The following is a 23,972-nucleotide window of genomic DNA, read 5'->3' as shown; positions in this document are numbered from 1 at the left end:
CTACTAATTTTTTTTTCAAAATATGGACCAATTAGAGGCTGTTAATCACTACTTTTAATAAAAATGAGTTGAAAAGAGCTAAAAAGCTTTTATTGTATAACATATAGGTATCTGAATCATTATAGTAAATATAAAAAATAATAAAGGAAAAAAATACATTTTTTTATTTTTGAGTAAATTAATGATTCATTTATTATTATTGATTAATAAATGATAAATAATAATAATTATTTATTATTATTATTAATTCATTAATAATAATAATAATAATAATAATAATAATAATAAACTCGCATCGTGATTTTTAAAAATTATTTCTTCCTCACTAGAAACCCAGATACTGCCAGATTCACTGCTGAGTTCTTGAGATTCCGTGCTTAGGGTTAGGGTTTTGATTTTTTTCATTCCCGTGATTTTCTCTATAAATTCCTAGAAATTTTGATTTTGGTTCGATTTCCTTCTCTGAATTTGGAAGCAATGGAGACAATCAAGAAGCGGGAGAAGTGCAAATCGGGGTTCATATTCATGTGCAGTGAGAGGACGAAGGAGGAGTGCTACGTGAATCGTGTCTTTGGATTGCCGAGGAATCAGCTGGAAATGGTGGCCAAGATCGAGGCTGGCACCGTCCTCTTCCTCTTTGACCTCGATCGGAAGCTCTTGTTCGGTCCTTATGCCGCTTCCTGCAACGGTGGCGCTGATTTGGTACCTGAGGCCTTCGGCGGGAGGTTCCCTTCTCAGGTATATCTTCTTCTTCTATCTCTATTTTGCACTGAAATGAAAAAGGAAAGAAATTGTTTGGCCTCTGAGTTATGGAAATTTATTAGTTTTGGCAACCTCTGACCTTTTTTCAACTCGAATTCACAAAAATATATTAGTTTTAAATTAAAAAAAGGAGTACATTTTAATCTTAACCATATTAAAAATTTTGAAGTTTTGATAGTGTCAGCATTGGACTGAGTGAGTGGTCAGAACAAATGAATTCTTGTAGCTCAGTGACAAAACCAAGAATTTTGTGTAGTTTAAGGTGAAAAATGAACATTTTTTTTTACTATAAAGATCATTAGTAACATTAGGCCACACTTTAGGAACATTAGTGGCTCTAACTCTAAAATAAAGGATGCACAATACCTGAGAAGAGAATCTCCCTCTGAAGGATTCTGGCAGTAAGTTGCAGGATGTCTGCTTTGATTTTGGTCACATTTGAATCTTTTGAAGATTCTTTCTTTCTTTCTTTTTGTGCTTCTTGATTTAGATTTTGTCACTTGAATGGTTAACACTTGCTAAATTTGTGTGTTCTTGATTTAGATTTTGTCTCTTGAATAGTTACACGACTTACACTTGTTAATAATGGATGGAAGATAGATGTTTTTTTTTTTTTTTTAATTCAATGCTCAACTGCTCATGTTAAAGCTCATGCAGCTGTTTGTCCCTCAGGTTGAATATATTTGCATTTTTGAGATTTTTCTGATAAACTGTGGTAACTGGTAAGCAAAACTTTAAAATGAAAAGTATAAGGAAACCGTCTGACCAATTACAAACAGAACCTGCTCAATCAATGGACTTTATTAGATTGAGTTGGTATGTAAACCTGCAGTGGAAAGATAAATGGCAGGGAAATTGTTGAAGACCAAAGTACTAATCACAATACCAATGCTGTTATTCATTATTTGCACTCGTGATTTTTTTGGTCGGCACTCATATTCTGGAATATTTCACTGTGAAAACCTTAATGTTTCTATGGTTTTGCACTTACTTAAGTTAAATGAACTGGATGAGACACGGTGTTTGTATTTCTGTACTATTTGTAGGTGAAGTTTGAGATAATTGAGGATTGCCTGCCTCTTCCCGAGAGTGTTTTTAAGGATGCTATACTTGATAACTACACAACAAAATTCAAGTTTAAACCAGAGCTCAGTTCTGACCAGGTGAGTTGGGATGCATAAAGTTATTCCCTCTCAATGTAGTCATATAAAAGATTGAGTTTCTACTTCTGAATTTGAATTCTAAATTGAATTATATTTAAAGTTATGTTTCCTTTTGCACATTAAATGTTCTTTATAAATGGGTTTGCAGGTAGATAAGTTATTATCCTTATTCCGTCCTATCAGTTTACTTGATCAGCTGCCATCACAAGTCATTCACAATCCACTACATGAATCGTTAACCCTTTTGGCTCCATCAAATTCAGATGGAATCCCTATTGTAGCAAATGATGAAGTGGTGGTCCCTGCTTCCAACCCTCTTGTTGGTTCATCTGCTGTTACTAGTAGCTTGTTGCGGATGTCAGGGTTCATCTTCATGTGCAGCAATAAGACAAAGGCAGAGTGCTTTGTGAATTATGTATTTGGGATGCCCAGGAAGCAGTTGGAGCTGGTGGAGAAAATCAATCCTGGAACAAAATTATTCCTCTTTGACTTTGATGAAAAGCTTCTCTATGGTATCTTCAATGCCATCACCTGGGGTGGAGCTAATTTGGTGCCAACGGCTTTTGGTGGGAAATTTCCAGCCCAGGTATTTCTTGTCTCATAGTACAATTTTTTATCACTATACGACAAAGTCATGCCTGCGTTATGTATGACAACTTGACATTGTATTCCTTGGCTAATTTGCTCTTTAGCATATCCTGTGAAAATATTGAAGGCAACTTTATTAACTTAACTTTTAAAAAATTAACTTCTCTGAAAAGGCACCATGAGGCTTTTGCATTATGAGCGAGAGAATTTTATTGGTAAAGAATGAGTTGCTCTCTTATTGTGTGTAGATATAGTATTGCCTCTTGTAGATGTTTTCTAGTTTTCTTTAAGCCTTAGGCATAAAGTTATATCCCTTCTAACTGGCACTTAGCATCCAAGCTAACACACATTTCTTTGTGTCATTCATATTCAAAATTTCATTTATAATCTGGTGAAGACCCAAAGAAACCTTTCTGCCATGGTTTTTGCTGCTTTATTGTTGGGTCAAGTCTAGCAACCTAGTTTAGGTTTGGTACTAATGGCAGAGTGACAAGGCTCATGTCTTCACAGATTCAATTCATTTGATTTCTGCCCCATGTCAGGTATTTTTGATAGAAAGGTAACACTCAAAGCTTAAATGGTGTTTGTATGATAATTAGTGATTCTGAGGTATCACATTTGATAAATCATAAATGAAGTCAATCATGTTGCATAGGCATTTTTGTATTGTGTGGGTCATGTGATTCCAGAAATATGCTCAAGGATTGCAAATGGTACTGGCAATAATAGAGCAATGAATCCAAAATAAGAGCTGAATGGAGATATATTTATTTGTTTTTTATTAACAATGATAGTTAAAGTTCTTTTGTTGTCACTCATTTATGTCAACAGGAATACTGACTGACCTCTCTGCTAGTTTCTCATTTGTTGTGAATCAGTGCATTATATGCTCTTCTTCAGAAAGATTCTTTATCAAAATCTGCAGCTTGTTCTGAATTTTTTTTTTATTATAATATTATTTTTTCTTGAGTGAAGTTTTTATTTCATATGTCCATGGGTTCAAAATCTGCCATGTGATTATAGGTGTCATCTTTGTAGGTCAAGTTTGAGATTCTACAGGATTGCACACCTCTTTCAGAAAATATCTTTAAGGAAGTTATACATGAGAACTACACAACAAAGTCCAAATTTAATCCAGAGCTCAGTACCCGGCAGGTGAGTTGGGATTCTCAATGTCATCTTGGTCTCCGTCTATAGAATCACTAAAGGGATTAATTTAATTTATCTTCAAATTTGTGCTACATTAGTTTGTTTTCTTTTCTGGTTTCATGTTTCTTTTCTGAACTGGTCTACAGGTTATCAAATTGTTGTCCTTGTTCCTACCTGCTGGTTTGCTAGGAAATCACTTCCACAACTACCTCGGATGGACTCGATATACCACCAGCTCCTTCTGGTCCTTCTTACCTGTCTGTTCCAGCTCATTTTCCTCTTCCGTGGGAGCATTTCAGGTCTAATTGTGATCCAACTTCATCAGATCAATACAGGCAACAGCATACCACCTATACCATGCCTCCTGCTACAGATCCATACAGACAGAATTGCACACCACCACCAGCAGACCAATACAAACCAGGTTATGCGCCCCCTCTACAATACCAAGCTGGGCAAGGTTATGCATTCCCTCCATCATTGTACGAACATCATCAATACTACGCTGGACCACCGTCAAACCAGTACAGGCAAGATCATGCACCTCGTACATCATACCAATGTGCACAAGTTTATGTGCCACCTCGATTTGATCAATTCACAGAAGGTTATATACCCCCTTCATTGAACCAATATAGACATGATTATGCATCACTGCCACCGCCATCAGACCAATACAGTGCGTCCGAGTATAACTTAGGTGTTTCAAATGAACCTCAATATGTGTCTATGGATACTGCCACCAATGCAAATTATCCATATCCGCCTTCATATTCAGCGCCTACAGTTAGTGCAGAGAATGGCTTTTATGCTCAAGCTACAGATCAATTGCCTTCAAATTATCCGCCACCTGCCAATGGTGCACCAACTCAAGTAACTACAGATTATCCTTTGGCTTCGACTGGTGCACCACTTCAAGTGAACCCTTTATATTACCATGCAACTTGAATGGCCCACTTCTTCAAGTGGACCCTTCAAAATTTTCTGCAAAATCTAGCAGTCTACCTCTTCAAGTGAACTCTGGATAGCAACTACATTGCAAATCTGTTGAGGTATGTTCTCTCCTGGAACTCTAGATTTTTACCATAATGAACTTTATCCAGCTTGTTCATGATCGCTTAATTTTTATATGCCTAATTACTGAGATGAGATACAACTTAGCTTGCATTTTTAGGCACAAGAAAAATGAATAGTCTTGCACAAAATAATTACTCAAAGAAATACTCTTGTATCAAGTCCCCGCTTGATTGTCGGTCGACCCTGAAAGTGTCAACCTTTTTTTTCCAGATTTGATCTTATTGTATATTCTGATGTTTGATGCTGTCCCTTCTTCTGCCTTTCAGTGTCACCGACAATACTCCAGTGTTTACATTTGATGAATTGAAGAAATCTGCTCATTATCCCAGCATGGATTATATGCACCTAGAGTGTGAAACTGGAAAATTGATATGTTTTCATGGGTGAGTTCTACTACCAGGTAATTGCTTGTGAGTAATTCCATAATTGCTAGGATTATCAGCTGGGTTTAAACTGAGAATGTACAGTCAGTATTTTACTTACTGCCAAGTATTATATCTATACCAGTGTAACATATGTTAGGTGTGTTTTTCGTAATCCTAATTCCATATGTATGTTATTTTCCTTTGTTCTGTTTATCTCTTCATGCTCCCTTTTCATGTTGTTTCCTGAACTCTAGTCCTGTATATTTTGAGGTATTTAGTTGTCTTTGCTGATATCTGATACATGGTCGAGGAAAAAGCACAAGTTCATTTTTGCAGTAAATTGTGATTGATGCAAGGAATTCTGTTCATAGGTCTTGATTACTTTTATAAAAATGTAATTTGGTAGAGAAGCTATGAAAAAGCTGCTTTCCTGAAAGTAGTCAAGACTTTTTCGATTTTCGCGCTCGAGACTTTTTACCATGAGTTAGGACGAAAAATAAGCCTAAAAATCAGCTCATGTTCTCTACATGACATTTTAAAAAACTGCTCAAATACAACTGCTGTCTTTAAAAGTTCAATACAAATAATGATTTTTAACCCGTAAGTCATGCTTAACTTATAAAAATACTTCACGTTTTCCAAAAGCCAATCCAAATAAAATCATAGTCTTTTTGAAATAGAAATTATGATATAGATCAAGCTTCATCTTTGAATTGTGTCCAAATTATGCTAGTCCTTTTTTTCTTAATGAGGAGATATTTTTACAAAGTTTTACTGAAGTTTTCTTAGGTTTTATTAAGATCTAATGTGTAATTAAAATATTAAAAAAATACCATGTGGTCAAAGTTTTATATATTTAGTATTTGATTGAAATAAAAATCTTAATGGTAAAATTTTTAATTTTGTAGAGAATACTTGATATTTATTGATATTAATAGACATTAATTGATAAACTTATTTATTTAGTTAGATTTTTTATAAATCCCAGAATTACTGGCCACTTTAATATATATCATGTAATAAAAAAAATTAATTACTTAATCAAGGTTTTTAAAAAGATAAATATATAATTAAAAATAACTCAAAAAAGGTGACAAATGAAATAAGTAAAAGCATCCGTCCTTTATTTTTTTCATAGATTTCCATATAAACACAATAAAGCACAGCAACCAGAAAGAAAGACAACAACATAATCATACCAAGACAACCCAAAAACACAAACACTTTTAAATGACCAAAAAGTTGCCAAACTAGAAAAATTAAAAACTTCAAAAATTATTATTATTATTATTTAGAGAAATTTATGGGCATTTGGTGCGGTTTCCATGAGTCTTCCATTGAGTGTAGCACGTGCCATTACATCTCTGTTTCCGGCGGTTCCCGGCGGCACGCACTGGCAAACTGCACAGCACGTGATGCACGCCCTGTTGCACATATTCTTTCTTGAGTGCAGTTTGCACCTCCCTTTGCACACATCTGGGCACTCTATATTAAAAAAATAAACATAAACATCATATAGAAAGTTAATGTTTTAAAAGACAAATGTTTTATAATAATTATTAAATTTATTATTTAATAAAATGTACAAATTTATTGTTATTATCTGCATACTGTTGTTTTGTTATTGCATATAATTATTGTATGATGTCCTCTATTTAATATATATATAAATTATCATGAGTATTGGTTCTAATATAAACACAAAATCATCAATTATATTGCCTAGAATTAAAAATAAACAATTTAGTAATTTACAGCAAAAAATAATACATTTTGTATGAATTTTTCAACTCAATCAAAAACACCTTTGTCTTCCTAAACAACTTATGATATACTATATATTATATAAGTATAGAGCTAATGAAAACTTATGGGCTTTTTAGAAAATTATCTAATAATAATATTGCACAAAATTCAATAAATTTTGTCAGCAGCCAGACATAAATGGATTCAGAAACAAAAATTAAAAAGACAGAACACAGTTTTTTTATAATATTTATTTTGGGAAGTTCATTTAGTCTGACACACAATGCAAAAAACAAAATATTATTAATTCAAATGTTTAATTGCTTTTAAAATGAAGAAAAACATTATTGCTTCCAACCACTGCACACTGACTGACCTCCTCACTTCATAAAATGTGCATTTAAGTTTAGTACTTTTTCTAAAAGTGATATAAGCACATTCAAACTCAGTTCTTGAGTGATGTTTTGAACATATGATACTAAAACAGTAAAAGCAATATACCCTTCCAAGTTTTAATCATAACAGGTCCTGCAGGAGCTGGTGCTGGAGTTGGAGCTGGATAAACAACTGGTGGGTTTAGAGGTTTACCCACACTCCCCCAAATCCTAAACCAAAAACATGAAACAAAACTTGAGATCAAAACACATGCACACAAAAACTCTATTATTAAACACTTTCACAGTATATATAAACTCAATACAAATTAATACCTCTATTCCCATGAACACATGATCCTCATTAGAAGAAGAAACCTTCAAAACAAATTAAAAAGATCATAAACACTATGTCAAAGAAGAAGAAGAAGAAGTTGTAAAGATTATTTGTTTATTTATCTTATGCTTTGTATTTTTGTGTATGCTTACTTTTTGAGTGACAAGGAGGAAAGAAGCCAAAGCAAAGAGTGCCAACTTGAGCGAAGGAGTGAGGGATGAAGCAGAGAGTTGTTGGGAGGATTTGAGTGTGACTGGTTTGGAGGATTGGGAACTAGGGGATGAATAACAAGTGGGAGAGGTGAGAAGTGATGAGCTGGTGAGCATACACCAACAGGTTTTGATAGAAGAGCAGAGCAGGGTGGCTGATATAGGATGGCAAAGAGTAATGTCTTGGGATGGGAATGGCACTCCTCATCTCACTGATGCAGAGTTGTGCTTTCCACACACACACACACACACACACACAGATTTGTTTGCATCCATGCATTGCTACTTATCATATATTTAATATTATTATAATATTTAATATCTTTTAAAAATTACTAAGAATAAATTTTAAAAGTGGTTTTATATAATATGCTGTGGGATCGACTATGTGTCAACCATTGGGATAATGTAAATTGGCTTTGACACTCAAAAGACAAAGAGGAAAGGGTTGCGCTTAAACCCTTTCCTCACAAAGATCGCTTTTCGCATCGCTTATCCCATTTTTATATTATTTTTATCGATTACATCAGAGATCCGGACCCGCATCGCTTAATATTATCGATATTCATATATCGCTTATCATCATCTATTATTTATTATCGTGTCAATCACCACGCTATTCCAAACAACAACTTTGCACTTCACTAATAATTTTATAAACAAATTGGACAAAACTGAACATTTTGAATTATTTATGGGTCATTTCTGGTTTTAACTTAATAAATTTACATGCAAATGTTTTGAATTGGGATTCTGAGACACATGTAGAAATGGAATGTGATATTATATAGTAATTCTTTCTTTTCTTTTTGTTTAATCTCTCACAACACTAATCTAATCACTGGGTATCCTAAACATAATAAAATTTTTAATTGAATGACATTCAGTGATTTTTGAAAATTTGATGAATCTGAAAATTTGATTTAGTTGATAACAAAAATATTAGAATATGTACCATTTCAGATATTTCTACATATTTTAATCTCATAATATTCTTTTAATTTATCACCATCATTAGTAATAAGCAAAAATATTGAAAAACATAAAATTTTTGTGACATGTTTAAATATTTTAATTTAATAATATTTTTATTTATTACCATTATGACCAAACAGTTTATTAAAATATAAAATTTTGTGTCTCATTTAGGTGTTTTAATCTTATAATATTTTTACTTGTCACCGTCACTATAACTAAGTAATAAATTATTTGACTCCCATATAAAAAATTGCTAGTTGAGAAACAATATTACGTGTAAGCTAAATTGTTGAAATTGTCCATTATATTAATAAAAATAATAATAATCTTCTTTTGGTTTTCATAGTGAAAAAGATGCTCTCATCTCATCATGCTTTGAGAGCATGCTTTGCTTTTGGGGTTTTGGGGTGTGTAATTATTCATTAATTTCTCTTTTATGTGTTTGTTGTTGGATCTTATGATAACAACAATATAGAAAATAATCAAAACAAATCAACAATCAAATAATTCAGTAAACAACTTGCCATTCAAAATAAATAATCAAACAAAACAATAATGCAATGCAGAGAATCTGAGTTTGAAGATCATGCCTCATGAAGGAGAACTCAACGACACTGAGATCAATTTTGAGATTTTCCTATATTTAATGGGATCAAAGGTGTTCACAATAATAAGGAGAATACACCATCTAGATCTCAATGAAATGACTAAAAATAAATAAAATATAAAAGGGATGAACTCAAGACTAAAACAAAAACTTAATAAAATTATTTGATCTAATTTAAGTGCATGATCCCATCTAGTAATTTACCTTTATATTAAGAGTTACTTAATGTTAGTTTTTTTTTAACTCATTTGATTCCATAAAAAAAATTTCAAATTTATTATATTTTTTTAACATTTAAATTTATTTTAAAATTCAAATGAAAATAAACTATACTACTTACTACTTAACTCAGCATGTTACCTCGAGCTCGTCTGTAATAAACATTAACATCGTCCTACACTCGTGAGCTTTCGCTCTAGTATAAAGAGAAATACATTTGATTACCATATTAAAAATTAAAATAACTTTGGAACTACTCACACACAAAAATGTTTTTGAAAATTTTAAAAAAAAATTCAACATCACAATAAATGGGTTGGAAAAAAATTTCAAAGAATAAATACTGATTGGGAAAGTTAGAAACATCTGAGGACTAATAGATAATACTCTAATTTATATTAATTTATAAACAATAAATTTGTAAACAATGTATATATAATAATTTAATATGCAAATTAGTATATTTATATGACAAGTTGGCAACAAAGATCTGGGAGGTAAACACCTAAAGGGTTGTGAGACCTACATGACATGACCTTTGTCCTCTGTCCTTGTTGTCACATATTTTCTTGACCAACAACTTATTATGTTTTTCTTTTTTGGGGGGCAGTGTTGAAAAAATAAATTTTAAAAATTAAAAAAAGGGAAAAATGAAAGGATTGATGATGTGATGGATGATGTTAATATACATATATAAATAGCTGCGTCCAGCTGCTGCTGCTGGTGTTTGCAGTGAGAGAAAAAGTCATGTGCTCTCTCTCTTACATCTCAGCAGTTTTGTCCGATGAAAAATGCTATTTAGACCGAATAATTGAGTTAAAGTTTAGGTCAAATGCTAATCCCAAAGTTAGAATTATTAACCTAAAATTGAAATTATTATAACTCCGGAGTCGGAATTAGCATTCGGCTTGAATTTTGACCCACATATTCAGTCTAAATAGCATTGCTCTTGTCGGATATCCCTAGTCATTTCTATCTTCACTCTTTTATTTATTTATTATTTTTATTTTTATTTTTTTATTTTACTTTTATGAAACAACAAGCGTTATTAAATAACAAGCTAACAAGCAGATACAAAAAATACATCGGTTTTAATGACTTAAAAACTTCATGAGATTCACTATAGGTGATTCGAAAAACTCTTACCAATCATGGAGGAGAGATATATCACATCCCATAAAAGATCTATTCAGACCGATAAGTATTACTTGTCTCGAAACAATATATAAATAATACTACTACAATATCGCTATTATTATTACTGTAGTAGCATACCACTGGATTAGACAACATTGGTTTTTTAAAATATATCTCTTGCATATTGTTTGGTATGTGTGGATATATATATATATATACACACACATAATTTGTTGACATTCTAAACGTCCACAGATGGGAAAAAAAAAAGAGTAGAATGGGTATTATTGAGATGATGGTCAGATGGATTTAATGAAAGTACCTTATATCCAATTTGACACTGTTCATTATATAGCTGATTGCATTGTTGACTACACTATTTGTCGAATACTGTTTATACCAATAGATGATTTACAGTCATTGAATTTAAATCCAATGACTGCTATAGGGGCATCCGTAGAATTGTTATCTTGAGGGGACTACTAAACTAATTCTCATCTATACCTATATATATATATATATATATATTCTTGTTTTAGGTATTTATGTAAAAAGAACTGAACTGTTTTTAAATGTCGGCCAGATTTTTGAGAGGGATTTATTTTCTTGTAAAAAGATTTATTTTTAAAATAGAATATTTGATCAGGGGATTAAGAATACAATTTTGTTTTTTTTTTTTCTTAGGGGAATATCTCAGTGGATATATATTAATAAAAGTTTAGTTGTTATTTTTAAATTTTTTGTGTTAGCATGCTTCGTGTTAAACATCTTGATGAGAGGGGAAAGCTAATGAAGCGGTAATATTAAAATGGTCTTAGGTGAGTTCCGTGTATTTTTTATTTTTATTTTTTTTAAACAAAGAAGTAAAAGAAGTGATACTTCTATTTTATGAAAAAAAAAGTTGATAGTGGAAAATGAAGGTATTTTTGAACTTCTAAACTTATTTACTATACAATGAACATAATTTACACAGGTAAAATTGATAGTTTTATAATAACAAGTATACAAGTCAAATTGTGTAATTTAGAAAAAAAAAAAATTTAATGAAATGTTTGAGATTTGCTTGTAAAAACTTTTTAAAATTATTAATTTTTGATAAACAATCCAAGTTCAAATCCATTTTATGATTTACTAAGGCAAAATTCTTGCCTTTAATATATACTAATAAAAGTTAAGCTGTTGGACATATACATATATATCACATAATAGTGAACTGTAAGTAGATGCTTTCAAAAATTCTTCTATGGTATCATCTTCTGTCATGTACAACAAAAATTGTCTTACAAAACGTACAATTGTTCTAACATGATGATGACTCAGACGACATAGGCCAAATGTTAGTAAAAGATAAGACCGATCTAGAGGTATCAACTGGACTGTGCTAGTCTGGGGTCGGCACAACGTGGACCGTACTAGACTCTAACATATTGCTACAGTACTGTACTAGAACCAAACACGACGTAAACCCCAGGCTATGCTTAGTCTGGGGTCACCATCCATTGTGGGATGATGTGGTCCACAACTTTATAAATATGACAAGCACGGTAAAAAATGTATATAAGTCAGAAATTAAATATCTCGTCTATGCGTCTTTATTAGTGATACGGAGTTCGGGTTGTAAACCTGAAATAACAATTTGAGTTATGTTATCACCATTGTATCTAGTAGGATTTGAACTCATATTTTATTAAATATCCTATGCCAATATCTTTTATAGTTAGCGGGACTAATGCACTGGGCTATGAACCATTTGGCCCCTCTTCTCTATCCATATATATAGTTTTTGAAAATTTTAATTTTTAAATAAAAATTTAAAACTAACAAAAAAAAATTAAAAATTAAATAAATAAAAAAAATAGAATAGGCCGTGCTGTGTCAACGCCCCTGACCATCAATGGAGAAATTGATTGTATAAAGTTCTAGTGGGTGAGCCAGGATGAGGCTACGGAGCTCTTTGTCTGTGATTTGATTGGTAACAATGGATGTCCCAAATGTTTGATGGTGCATGGCTTTACATTTGTTGGAGTTTTTTATTTGGCAGATCTTGATGGCTGTTTTAAAAGAGAAGTTAAGGGTTTTTTACTTTAAAATAATTTTTATGAAAAGTGTAACCAACTAAAAAGTTTGGGTTTGTTTGCAAATCTATTAGTTACGAAAAAGATGAGATATTTGCAAAAATTTATGAAAAAATTGTTAAAAAAAAACTCAGGATTTTGTTTATAAACACTATAAATAAAATGTAAAGTTATAAATTTGGGTTTATTATAAAAGTGTTCCCATCGCATAGATCACTTGGGTAAAGTGATTTATTGTTGCCAATGTTCGTTTAATTTTTCGTCTCATACGTAGGGTGTTTGTGTCTTGCTATTTGCTACAGAGAGGGTTTCAAACCTTAGTTATGCAAGGAGAGGGCACATCACTCTCATCATTGTCTTATCTGGGTTGATCTGATTCAAAAATTGAAGCTTTTGGTCCAAAAGTCCCAAAACCCGGATCCGATGGGACCTTATGAATAATTTGGGCCACACTAAACAGGCCTAAATTTAAAATATGAAACCCATAGCCCAACTCATGAGCTTGGCTTTTGGATCAATCATTAGATTGGGTTAGGATCACTACATTGGATTTGGCTCAGATCGGGCCGTTGTGATTTTCTTTTTAGTATTACATAATTAAAATTTGTGATGATTTAAAAATAAAAAAGTAAAATAAAAATAAAACAAATAGTTTTATTTATTGAATAGTATTATTATATTTTTATTTGAGAAAAATATTGCATTATTACAATATAAGTACATCTCAACTAATTTGGCATCTACTCATTTGTTAATCATATGCATTTTTCCCATGCTACATAAAATCGAACCTCTATGTATTTGATTGATCAATGAAAATACAACATTATTCCAAGATGAATCATGGAGAGAACCATGATGAGAGTGAGGCACATGTGTCGTTGAGCTTACGGGTGCACTCCATGTATGCGCTCTTCCCTAACACCTACCTAGTCCACATTCGTCAAAAAAAATAATAAATAAATAAAAATAAAAAACCTCCCATGTACCTTAGAACTTTTTGAAGTTCGAAGTCCTCTAATGTAATGGCCTTTTGGGCCTATTAAGTTCCATTAAAATCCATTGAAGTTGGAAGCCCACAAAGCTAAGATTTTAGTGGTTCCTGGATTCAATGGGCTTTTATGGTTTTTGTCAATCACATTGGACCATAGCAGTTATTTATAATAAACAAACGATTCAAGCCCATTATTGGTTGAAAACTTGCCTATGGCCCAAACATGACTATTGTGGTCCTTTAAGATAGATTTCAAATGTTTTTTAAATTTTCGGATTTTGTGGCCCACGTTTTGTACAAACTAACTTTGGGAACATTAAAACATGAAACTTGCTAATTGCTCAAAACGTGATTTATGTGCTTCTTCAAATTTTCATGTGTTTTTTTAAGTTCTAGGCCATTGAAATCTACACAAGTTATCAAGTTTGTTAAGGCCCAAAACCTATCAAAGGCTTAAAATAGGATTTTAATAGCTTGATAGATTAACGATTTCCCTCGGTTCTTCAATGTTATGGTTTCTTGAGGCCCATTTGAAGTTGAAAAGAGCTTTTGAGCACGTCAAGGCTTGAGGTTGGCAAAAGAACTAAAATAGAGACTTTTGCAATCTTCTAAATCCAAATTAAATTTTCAAGGTTCTCTAAATTTATTACATCACTTTTCATGGTGGTTCTAGACAATGTTTTAATAACTGGACGGTTGTCGAACCGGTTAGACAACAGGTTCTGGTCCAACCGGTTCAACCGGATTTAATTTTTTCAAATAAATAAATATTTAAAAATTAAGAAAACATTAAAAATAAGTAAAAAATAATTTCAATAATAAGGAAAAAATAATAAAAAAGATACAAAATTACATATTGCAAATTTAAATTACCTTTATAAAGTCATAAAATTTTAACTTTCATAAATTTAAAATTTTTAAAATACAAATATACAAGGATACAACTATACAACAAATATTGAAAAATAAAGAATTAAATAAAATATAAATCTACAAGTATACAACAACAACAATAATGATTAAAAAATTAAAACCAAATCATTCAAATATTTGGTTTAACACTTTAACTTTAATGATTTTAATTATTGATTAGTGTAAAATTATAAGTTAATCATAATAAATTAATGATAATAAATTATAATATATTAATATTTTTATGCATCTTGTTATTTATTTATTTTTTTGACTTTTTTGTCTTTTTAAAATTTGGACGGAGTTAATGAGTTTATTAACTTGATATAAGTTTTTAATTATAAAATAAATAAATTAATTAAATAACTTAAATCAATAAATTAACCGGTCCGGTCCGGTTCTTTTGTAGTTTATATCACTAACCGGACCGGTTTACCGGCCGGTTCCCGGTTGAACCGGTTGAACCGGCCGGTCCGGTCCAATTTTTAAATCATTGGTTCTAGATTCTAATTAGACCTTCATGATAGTCATATTTGTTATAAAATGCAGGACTGAATATAGCAGTATCACAGCAAAAGAAATGAAAAATAATGCTAAAAAACAAATAACACAAAGATGTTACGTGGAACACCCCTAAATAATTAGGGTAAAAACCACGGGCAAGGATAAAAGAATTTAGTAAGTGACAAAATTTTAGGAGTTACAAACTTTCTCTAATAACAAAGAGAAAATCAGTACTCTCTCTTATACTAGGAGAATAGACTAACTCTCAAAATATTTTCCCATACTTCTTCTTCTCTCTCTCTCTCTCTCTCTCTCTCTCTCTCTCTCTCTCTAATTCACTCTCATTTTTCTTTTTTAATTAGTTTTGTAAGAATGAGAATGAGAGCTTCACATATTTAGAGGCCAACCATAGCCACCATTGTTGACTTTGCAATATGGGCGCATGTTGAATTGGAAGCCATGGTTTAAGAAGCCAGCAAATGGCTTTAAAGATGATGGTTTTGATAAGAAGGATTTCGTGAGCCATTGTTTTAGCTAACAATTCTCCTACTTGAAGAGATGGATGATAAACAATCAAATCTTCACACCATTTTTTCTACCTTGCCACTTGATGTTGCTTACATCTCTATCAGGCCATAAGAGGATCGACACCATATGAATATGTCAGTGTTGATTGCTTTTTGTCATAAAAATCTGTTAGGTTATTTTTTTGTATGAATCTTTTTGCATGTCCACTCGTACCTTCTTCCACTTTCTCAAGAATGGAGTGATATTGAACTCGATATGTTTTTGTCTTTGAATGAAATACTGGATTCCTGGCAAGATGCAAAGCACTTTGGTTGTCACAATATGGAGTAATATTCTCTTGTTTGTGCCCGAGTCCTTCCAACACCATCTTCAACCACACAACTTCTTTGCTGGCATGTGTAGCTGCCAAATACTCTACTTTTGTTGTTGACGTAGCCACAACTAACTGTAGTTTTGAAACATAGCGCACAACTCCTCTTTCTAGTGTGAACACATATCTTGTAGTGGATTTGCTTTTATCAAGATCACTTGCATAATCAGCATCAACATATCCATTGACACAAAACTATGATCCCCCATAACATAATACAACATCTGAGGATTCCTTTACATATTTGAGAATTCTCTTAACAACATTCCAATGCTCATAACCAGGATTCGCTATGTATCGACTTACCACTCCCACTGCATGTGCAATGTTTGGTCTTGTACTGATCATGGCGAACATTAGGCTTCCCACCGCTGATGCATACAGAACTCGAGACATCTCTATCCTCTGTTCTTCACTGCTAGGACACATACTTGAGGATAACTTAAAATTAATAAGAAGTAGGGTGGAAATTGGTTTACAGTCTTGCATGTTGAAATGTCGTAAGATATTTTTTAGATAAGTCTTCTAAGAAAGCCAAATCTTCCTATTGTCTCTGTCTCGGTGAATTTGCATCCCTAGAATCTTGTTTACCGGTCCCAAGTCATTCATTTTAAATTCCCTAACTATTTGTGCCTTCAACTCCTTGATATGATCTTTGATGGAGCCTGTGCTACCAACATGTAGTCAACATACAACAACAAGAAGACAAAACCTTCTTCTTCAAACCTCTTGACATATGCACAAGGGTCTATATTGAATCTGTTGTATCTAAGGCTTATGATAAAAGAATAAAATCTCTAGTACTAACATCTTGGCGCCTGCTTTAGACTATACAGAGATTTGTTCAACCTGCAAATCAAGTTCCATTTACCTTTTTTTAAAATCCTTCTAGTTGAAGCATGTAAATTTCTTCTTGAAGATCTCCATGAAGAAATGCAGTTTTTGCATCTAACTGCTTAAGATGCAAGTCAAATGTAGCACATATCGCTAGGATTACTCGGACTGTCGTGAGTCCAACCATACGTGAAAATATTTCATTGAAGTCAATTCCTTCATTCTGAGCATATCTTTTCACCACCAATCTAGCACGATAACGATTTACTTGATCATCACTATTGCGCTTGATCTTGTAGACCCATTTGTTGTCAATGGGCTTTCGACCTTGTGGTAGTGACACTAGTTCCCAAGTTAAAAGACAATATGCAATGTTACTCTCCGTAATATAGTCAGAATGCCAACTTGGAACCTTTCTTGTACGAGTTAACCGCCCGAACTTTTGGAGCTTCATATTCAGCTAGCTTTTGTACCTCATGCTATGCTGTGGCTTCTGCTTCATTTTCTACCTGTACTATTGTAGTCTCTGTGTTTTCTTTTGAAATGCTTTTACCATATACATACTCTTGTTCTTTGTCTTTTATGAAGATGACATCCCTGCTGATTACAACCTTATGGGTAGTGGGATCCCACAAGTGGTACCCCTTAATTCCATCAGCATATCCTAGGAGTATACATTTTCTGGATTTTGGATCTAGATTTGTAGTTTCTTGGGTATTATACATTACATACAAAGGACTTTCAAATAAATGAAGGATTGAATAAACAACTGGCTTACCAGTCCACATCTCCATCAGTGTCTTCAACTCGATTACAGTTGATAGAGCCTGATTTACCACATAACAGACAGTGCTGACTGCTTCTGCCAGAATTTTGTCTAAACCTGCAGCTTCCATCACAGCTCTTGCTTTTTCCAATAGAGTCATGTTCATCCGCTCTGCCACTCCATTTCGTTGAGGAGTGTATGATGTAGTGAACTGTCTTTTGATGCCTTCTTACTTGTAGAATTCATCAAACTTTTTGCCAGTGTATTCTCCTCCATTATCAGTCATCAAGCACTTGATCATCTTGCCAGATTCAAGTTTTACCTGCGCTTTGTAAGATTTGAAGACTTAAAATACATCGCCCTTCCTCTTGATAGGATATACACATCTCTTGGAATAGTCATCAATAAATGATACAAAGTAATTTGCTCCTCCTTGAGACGTAACTGGTGCATGCCACACATCAGAGTGAACTAATTGTAGAATTGCTTTGCTTCTAGAATTAGATATGTTGAACTTCAGTCAATATTGCTTGCTCATAATACAATATTCACAAAAGGATAGTATTACCTTTGTGAGACCTTGAAGTATATTTCTCTCTGCAAGAATCTTCATTCCTTGCTCTGACATGTGTCCAAGTTTTTTGTGCCATGTCATTGTGCATCTTTCACTTGGACAACTTGTGGCAACTAAAGCTTCTTCTTCTTGTAAAGTTTCTCCCTTCAGCATGTATAAATTTGCATCTATCTTCTCTTCCTTTATGCATACAAGTGCTCCTTGAATTACCTTCATGATCTTGTTCTGGACTTCAATTTTGCAACCAAGATCATCAAGTTGTCCTATAGATAACAAATTCTTCTTGAGGTCCTCCATATATCAGACTTCTTCTATGGTCCGAACCGTGCCATCATATATCTTCAGTTTGATGATGCTAATGCCAACGATCTTCAAGGCTTGATCATTACAGCTGTACACAGATCCCCTAGAGAAAGGTTCATAGTGATGGAACCATTCTCTTCGGGAGGTCATGTGAAAAGTGACTACTGAATCAAGAAGCCATACATCAGCAAATCTTTTATCTGTTGTCGTTGCCGTTTCACATACCATAGCCTCTCCATCATCCGAAGTGTTTGCAACATTCCCTTAAGAATTGGAATCTTTTTTATTTAGACTCCAACAATCATTCTTCAAGTGACCTTTTTTGCCACAGTGATAGCACTTGAAAGTCTTTTTACTCCTAGACTTTGATCTACCATGATTGTAGCTTCCAGTGAATCCATGTTATGTTGGTCTTCCTTTCATCACCATCAAGGACTCTGCTTGTTGTGAACTTGCTAACTTATCTTCCTTGTTCTTGCGGCGACTCTCTTCCTCCAGAATAGCAACTACAATGTTGTCAAAGACTAGATTATCCGTGGGGACATTATTTGTTAAGTGATGATGAGTTAATCATATGAATCCGGTAGACTTTGGAGTAGAATTTTCGCACATTCACTTGACTCTATTGTATATCCCAATGATGTGAGTTAGAAAAATAGAGTGTTCAGTGTGTTCATGTGCTTCGTCACTGAAGTAGATTCCTCCATACGCAAAGTATAGAGTCTCCTCTTAAGGAAAATCTTGTTGTGGAGTGACTTAGCCTCGTACAGCTTAGTGAGGTGATCCCAAATCTCCTTCATTGTCTTCTTCTCTGCTATGCTTGATAGAACTCCATCAGCAAGTGGCAGATGAAGATTAGCAACGATGTTCTCGTCCATCTTATTCCACTTGTCATCTTTGACCTCAGCTGGTCTTTCGGTGATGGCCACCAAGCAGTTGTACTTTCTTAGGATTGCCTTCATGTTCAACTTCCACAGTGAGAAATTACTCCCATTGAATTTTTCAATCTCATATTTTGCCGCCATTGCTTCTATTAGAAATTGCTTCAAGAGCAGTAATCAGTCTTTCAAAAGGTGAATAATACTCTAACTTATTTTTTGATGTGCATGATCCACTTATAGTGGCAACCACAGAGAATACGATAAGTAGATATATATACACCAAAATCTAACTCTGATACCACTTGTTATAAAGTGTAGAATAGAAGTACCATAGTAAAAGAAATGAAAAATAATGCTGAATAATAAATGACTCAAAGATGTTACGTGGAAAACCCCTAAATAATTAGGGTAAAAACCACGGACAAGAATAGAAGAATTTTTAGGAGTTACAAACTCTCTCTAATAACAAGGATAAAATTAGTACTCTCTCTTATACTAGGAGAATAAACTAACTCTAAAAATATTTTCTCACACTTCTCACTCTTATTCTTTCCCTCTCTCTCTCTCTCTCTCTCTCTCTCTCTCTCTCTCTCTCTAATTCACTCTCACTTTTCTTCTTTAATTGATTATGTAAGAATGAGAATGAGAGCTTCACATATTTATAGGCCAACCATAGCTACCATTGTTAACTTTGCAATATGGGCACATGTGGAATTGGAAGCCATGGTTTAAGAAGCCAGAAAATGGCTTTAAAGCTGATGGTTTGATGAGAAGGATTTGGTAAGCCATTGTATCAGCTAACAATATTATCATATAGCCTACTAAATTCAATTTTGACTTTCGTAATCTATCAATTTTTAAATTAGACCTTTGTAGTCCATCAAATCCCAAATCAAACATTCACGGTCTTGTAGATTCAAATCAAACTTTTGCAGTTTACCATCAAATGCAAATGGACTTTTGTAGTCTAACAAATCGAAGATCATATCTTCATGATCTCTCTAGTACAAACTAAACTCTTAGGGTTCTCCATATGTAAATCTAAACTTTTATGGTTAGTTCAGTTCCAAATAGGTTCTCCTAGTTTTTAAAATTCAAATCGAACTTTCACGATCTAATAAAGTCAAAATTAGATCTTTGGAATCCATCAAATCCTAAATCAGACCTTTGAGTCAACCAAATTCAAATTGAGCCATGGTTGTCTATGGAATTCTAAACTTGATTGTGGCGGTCCACTAAATTCAAAGTAGATATTTATAGTCATCTAAATTCAAACTAGAACCTTGTAATTCTTCTATTGAAAAAAGTTCTTGAAATTCATCTGTCATGCTCCGAACCCAATCTACTGAGCCCGGCACATCGACAAACGACCGCATGCCCATAAGTACGAGACCAAGTGATCATGCAAGACCTCAGAACCTATCTCAAAATTAAAGGTAACATCTAACATAAATACAAATTTTAAAAGCAAAAATACTTCAATGTTGGAATACAAGAAATTCAAACTAACAAGTTTGAAAAAAACAATTATTCAAAATGCAAGTTTCTCGGTCTACTAGAAGGGTAGAACATTATTAATTTGGTAAACTAAATGGTATTTCGGTCAAGCGACCCCTTCTAAGCTATTCGCTAATTGACTTTAGTACTCTTGATTTGAAAAAGGAAAAAAATAAATTTATGAGTTTGGCATCCCAATAAGTAACCACTAAAAATATTGGTTTCATATAGGCTTTTAAAAATTCAAAATTTGAATACAAAAATTATAATGGAGTAATACAACATTTAACAAAATATAATTCAAATGATGAAGTGATTTGACATAATACAATATGACAAATAGTTAAATATATATGTCTCCCAATTTAATATGACTAAAACAAAATATCAGAGTTCATTTGTTTAAACTCGATGACCCGAGTCAGAAGTTCAGAGGTCATTCGTTTACTCTCGATGACTCAAGCCAGAATATTAGAAATAATTATTCTTTTACCCACGTCATGGTGCGAAACTATAGTCTCTTATTAGAGTTTCATGTTGACCCAATGACAAGGTTAATGCATAGTTAATTGTATACTAAGCATAATTATACCAAAAGTTTACTATCTAAAACTTAGAAAGACACAAGAATTTAGTTCTTAAGCTTTGTAGGATATACACTGAGCAAAATTTTTTACATTTATAAGATCGTATATGTTAGAAAATATCATCCAATTATGTTCAAAAATAGATAACATTGATATTATGATAATTAACAAATGTATCCAACATACAAAGAGATTAATAATAGGAAGCAATAATTTAGAAAAAAAAAATAAAATAAATATCAATAAATAGTAAAATAATATTCGATAAACAAATAAGTAAATATCTAAGTAATTGAACAAATTTAAACAAATAATTTCATAATTGTCAGATATATATATATATATATATATATATATATATATATATAATTATACATATAGATTTTTATATGATACTACTTATTTGGAAAACCACCTAGCTCAAAAAACCAACTTGAACACTAAAATAAAATGTCCAAAAAAGGTCCTATAATAACATGAAATCAAACTTTCTTAATTTATGTTACTAGAAAATTTCAAATAACATACTTAAGAGTGACATTCATGTGCATTGCTAACAAATTTGAAGACAAAGCCTAAATAGGAAAAGATGTATAGGCAGCAAAACATTGGAACCATCAAAAGGACCTTGCAACAAGATATGAAAGGCTAACTGCCAAGAAAACCGAGCATAAACTACAGTATCATTGACATTATACAAAATGCCATGCTTATAGTACATCTAACATGTAGTACAACATATTCTCATTAGTCTCATAGTCATAGTGTTGATTTAAATCCCTATGTTCAAATATGTATAATGAACTAATTAATCCCCAGCTGAATGTTGACAATGAAAGCATTCCTAGATTCTACTTTTAAAACTATATATATATATATATATATATGAGTGATGCAATTAATCTTGGTAACCTGTATACACCTTGGATGAAGATTCTCAAAGGAACCTAATCACAATCAATATACTCAAAAGTAAACTAGAAAAAAAAATCCCATGTTTCAGAAAGTGCTTGCCAAAGATTAATACTATCAACTAGGGATAATTATGGACCCACTTCAAATGAAAAGTTCGGCTCTTTTAGGAATTCAACAAGCATCCATGATACAACCAAACTTCCACCTAAAATCTATGGTGTCCCTTGCTCCACACAAGATCAGAAATCCAATAACATAGACTACTAGACTTGCCAAACAATTAACTCACAACAACAAGCCCTCATACAAGAATTTCAAGCCAAACTAACATATATGCTTCCATTTATCAATGTGCAGACTTATAGGCAAATCCTTACGTTTTCAAAATTTTCATGATCCAAAAACTTACCCCATGTTGGACATCATCTTTAATTAACACTTTAAGGAAAAGTTATATAAACATGTTTTACACTTACAATGAATAGGACAAATCTATTATGGATTGATAGGAGGATTAAGATCATAAAGAAATTGAAATTATATGAAGGTTATGAAATAAGCAATGAACTCTAGTACTACTTGCCTATATGGATAGGGATTTACACAAGCAAAACACTATTGGCAATTCTGACATCATCAGTATATGCACAATGCATGAAGTTTCACTAAAAGAAAATCTCTGCACAGGCCACAAAGAAAATCTCATGTCCTTGTCACCACACTACCAAAGGTTAAGACGAGGTGGAGGTGCTAGCTTATTTTAAAAATTTTAAAAATAGGTAATCGCAAACAAGAGATTGACGATCGCAACTTATGCGTGGGAAGGCACTAAAAGGAATCCCACAAAACAAACTATTCAAACAAATCCACATTGTCTCTATCCAAAATTGGCTCTTGAGATCTACTAAACCTCATGTAAAATAGAGACATATTCGAAGTGAAACTGTTAGGAGAAGTTGAAGGCAAGCTGTCAACTATATGTGAAGCATATTGTTATTAAGAAAATAAAAAAATGATTATATCAAATAATTCTTTTTCCAAGGAATTTAAGACGACCAAAGCACACCAAGACAGAAAAGGTTTCTAGACAAGCAAAGCAACATTTGTAGTCTTAAGATATTCTTAAATTTCATTACCGCTCGAGTCTATGGTTGTTCAAAGCTAACTCACACCTCCTTTTTTAATGAAACAAACGAATTCTCAATTGTTTTATCATCCGCACTTATTTCTTAATCATAGATACATGTGTGGACCCGATCTCCACACAAGTAGAGCTGTCAAAACATGCCTAACCCATGGGTTTGCCCGCCTCACCAACAAAAAGTGGTGGGTTGGGCTGGCTTTTTCTAGGCCCGTTTGGAAGTGGGCCTAAATGAATTAACCCGTTTGGGTTACGGACCTTGGCGGTCTTTGGGCAGGCTGGCTTAGACTCCGCCACTGACGCTTCAAATGCCATTGTGATTTGAATTCCTTTTCAGGTGAGGATCCTTTGTTCTCAATGCTTTTTCCTATTAATTTTTT

General features: G+C 32.8%; 2 protein-coding genes across 2 annotated transcripts; both read left to right on the top strand.

Annotated features, from left to right (window-relative positions):
• Positions 1–342: 342 nt before the first annotated feature.
• On the top strand, positions 343–3,877 carry LOC120250564 (the record flags this gene model as incomplete). Its single annotated transcript, XM_039259395.1, has 6 exons — positions 343–382; positions 476–738; positions 1,809–1,925; positions 2,074–2,511; positions 3,552–3,668; positions 3,809–3,877. Coding segments are annotated over exons 2-6 (1,002 nt in total), but the record flags the coding sequence as incomplete, so codon positions are not given.
• Positions 3,878–3,880: 3 nt separating this feature from the next.
• Positions 3,881–5,404, top strand: LOC120283748 (leucine-rich repeat extensin-like protein 2). The gene is made up of 2 exons (XM_039290481.1): positions 3,881–4,714; positions 5,006–5,404. Exon 1 carries the CDS (start codon positions 4,020–4,022, stop codon positions 4,608–4,610), a length of 591 nt encoding a protein of 196 aa, XP_039146415.1. The 5' UTR covers positions 3,881–4,019; the 3' UTR covers positions 4,611–4,714; positions 5,006–5,404.
• Positions 5,405–23,972: the final 18,568 nt, after the last annotated feature.

The sequence above is a fragment of the Dioscorea cayenensis genome, chromosome 3 (assembly GCF_009730915.1).
Source record: "Dioscorea cayenensis subsp. rotundata cultivar TDr96_F1 chromosome 3, TDr96_F1_v2_PseudoChromosome.rev07_lg8_w22 25.fasta, whole genome shotgun sequence".
Lineage (NCBI taxonomy): Eukaryota > Viridiplantae > Streptophyta > Magnoliopsida > Dioscoreales > Dioscoreaceae > Dioscorea > Dioscorea cayenensis.
Note: the sequence above shows the minus strand (reverse complement) of the source record. Positions and strands in the feature narration are given on the sequence as shown.

Excerpts from the sequence above, each read along its gene's own strand:
- LOC120283748 (XM_039290481.1), top strand. The coding sequence starts at position 4,020 with ATGCCTCCTGCTACAGATCCATACAGACAGAATTGCACACCACCACCA.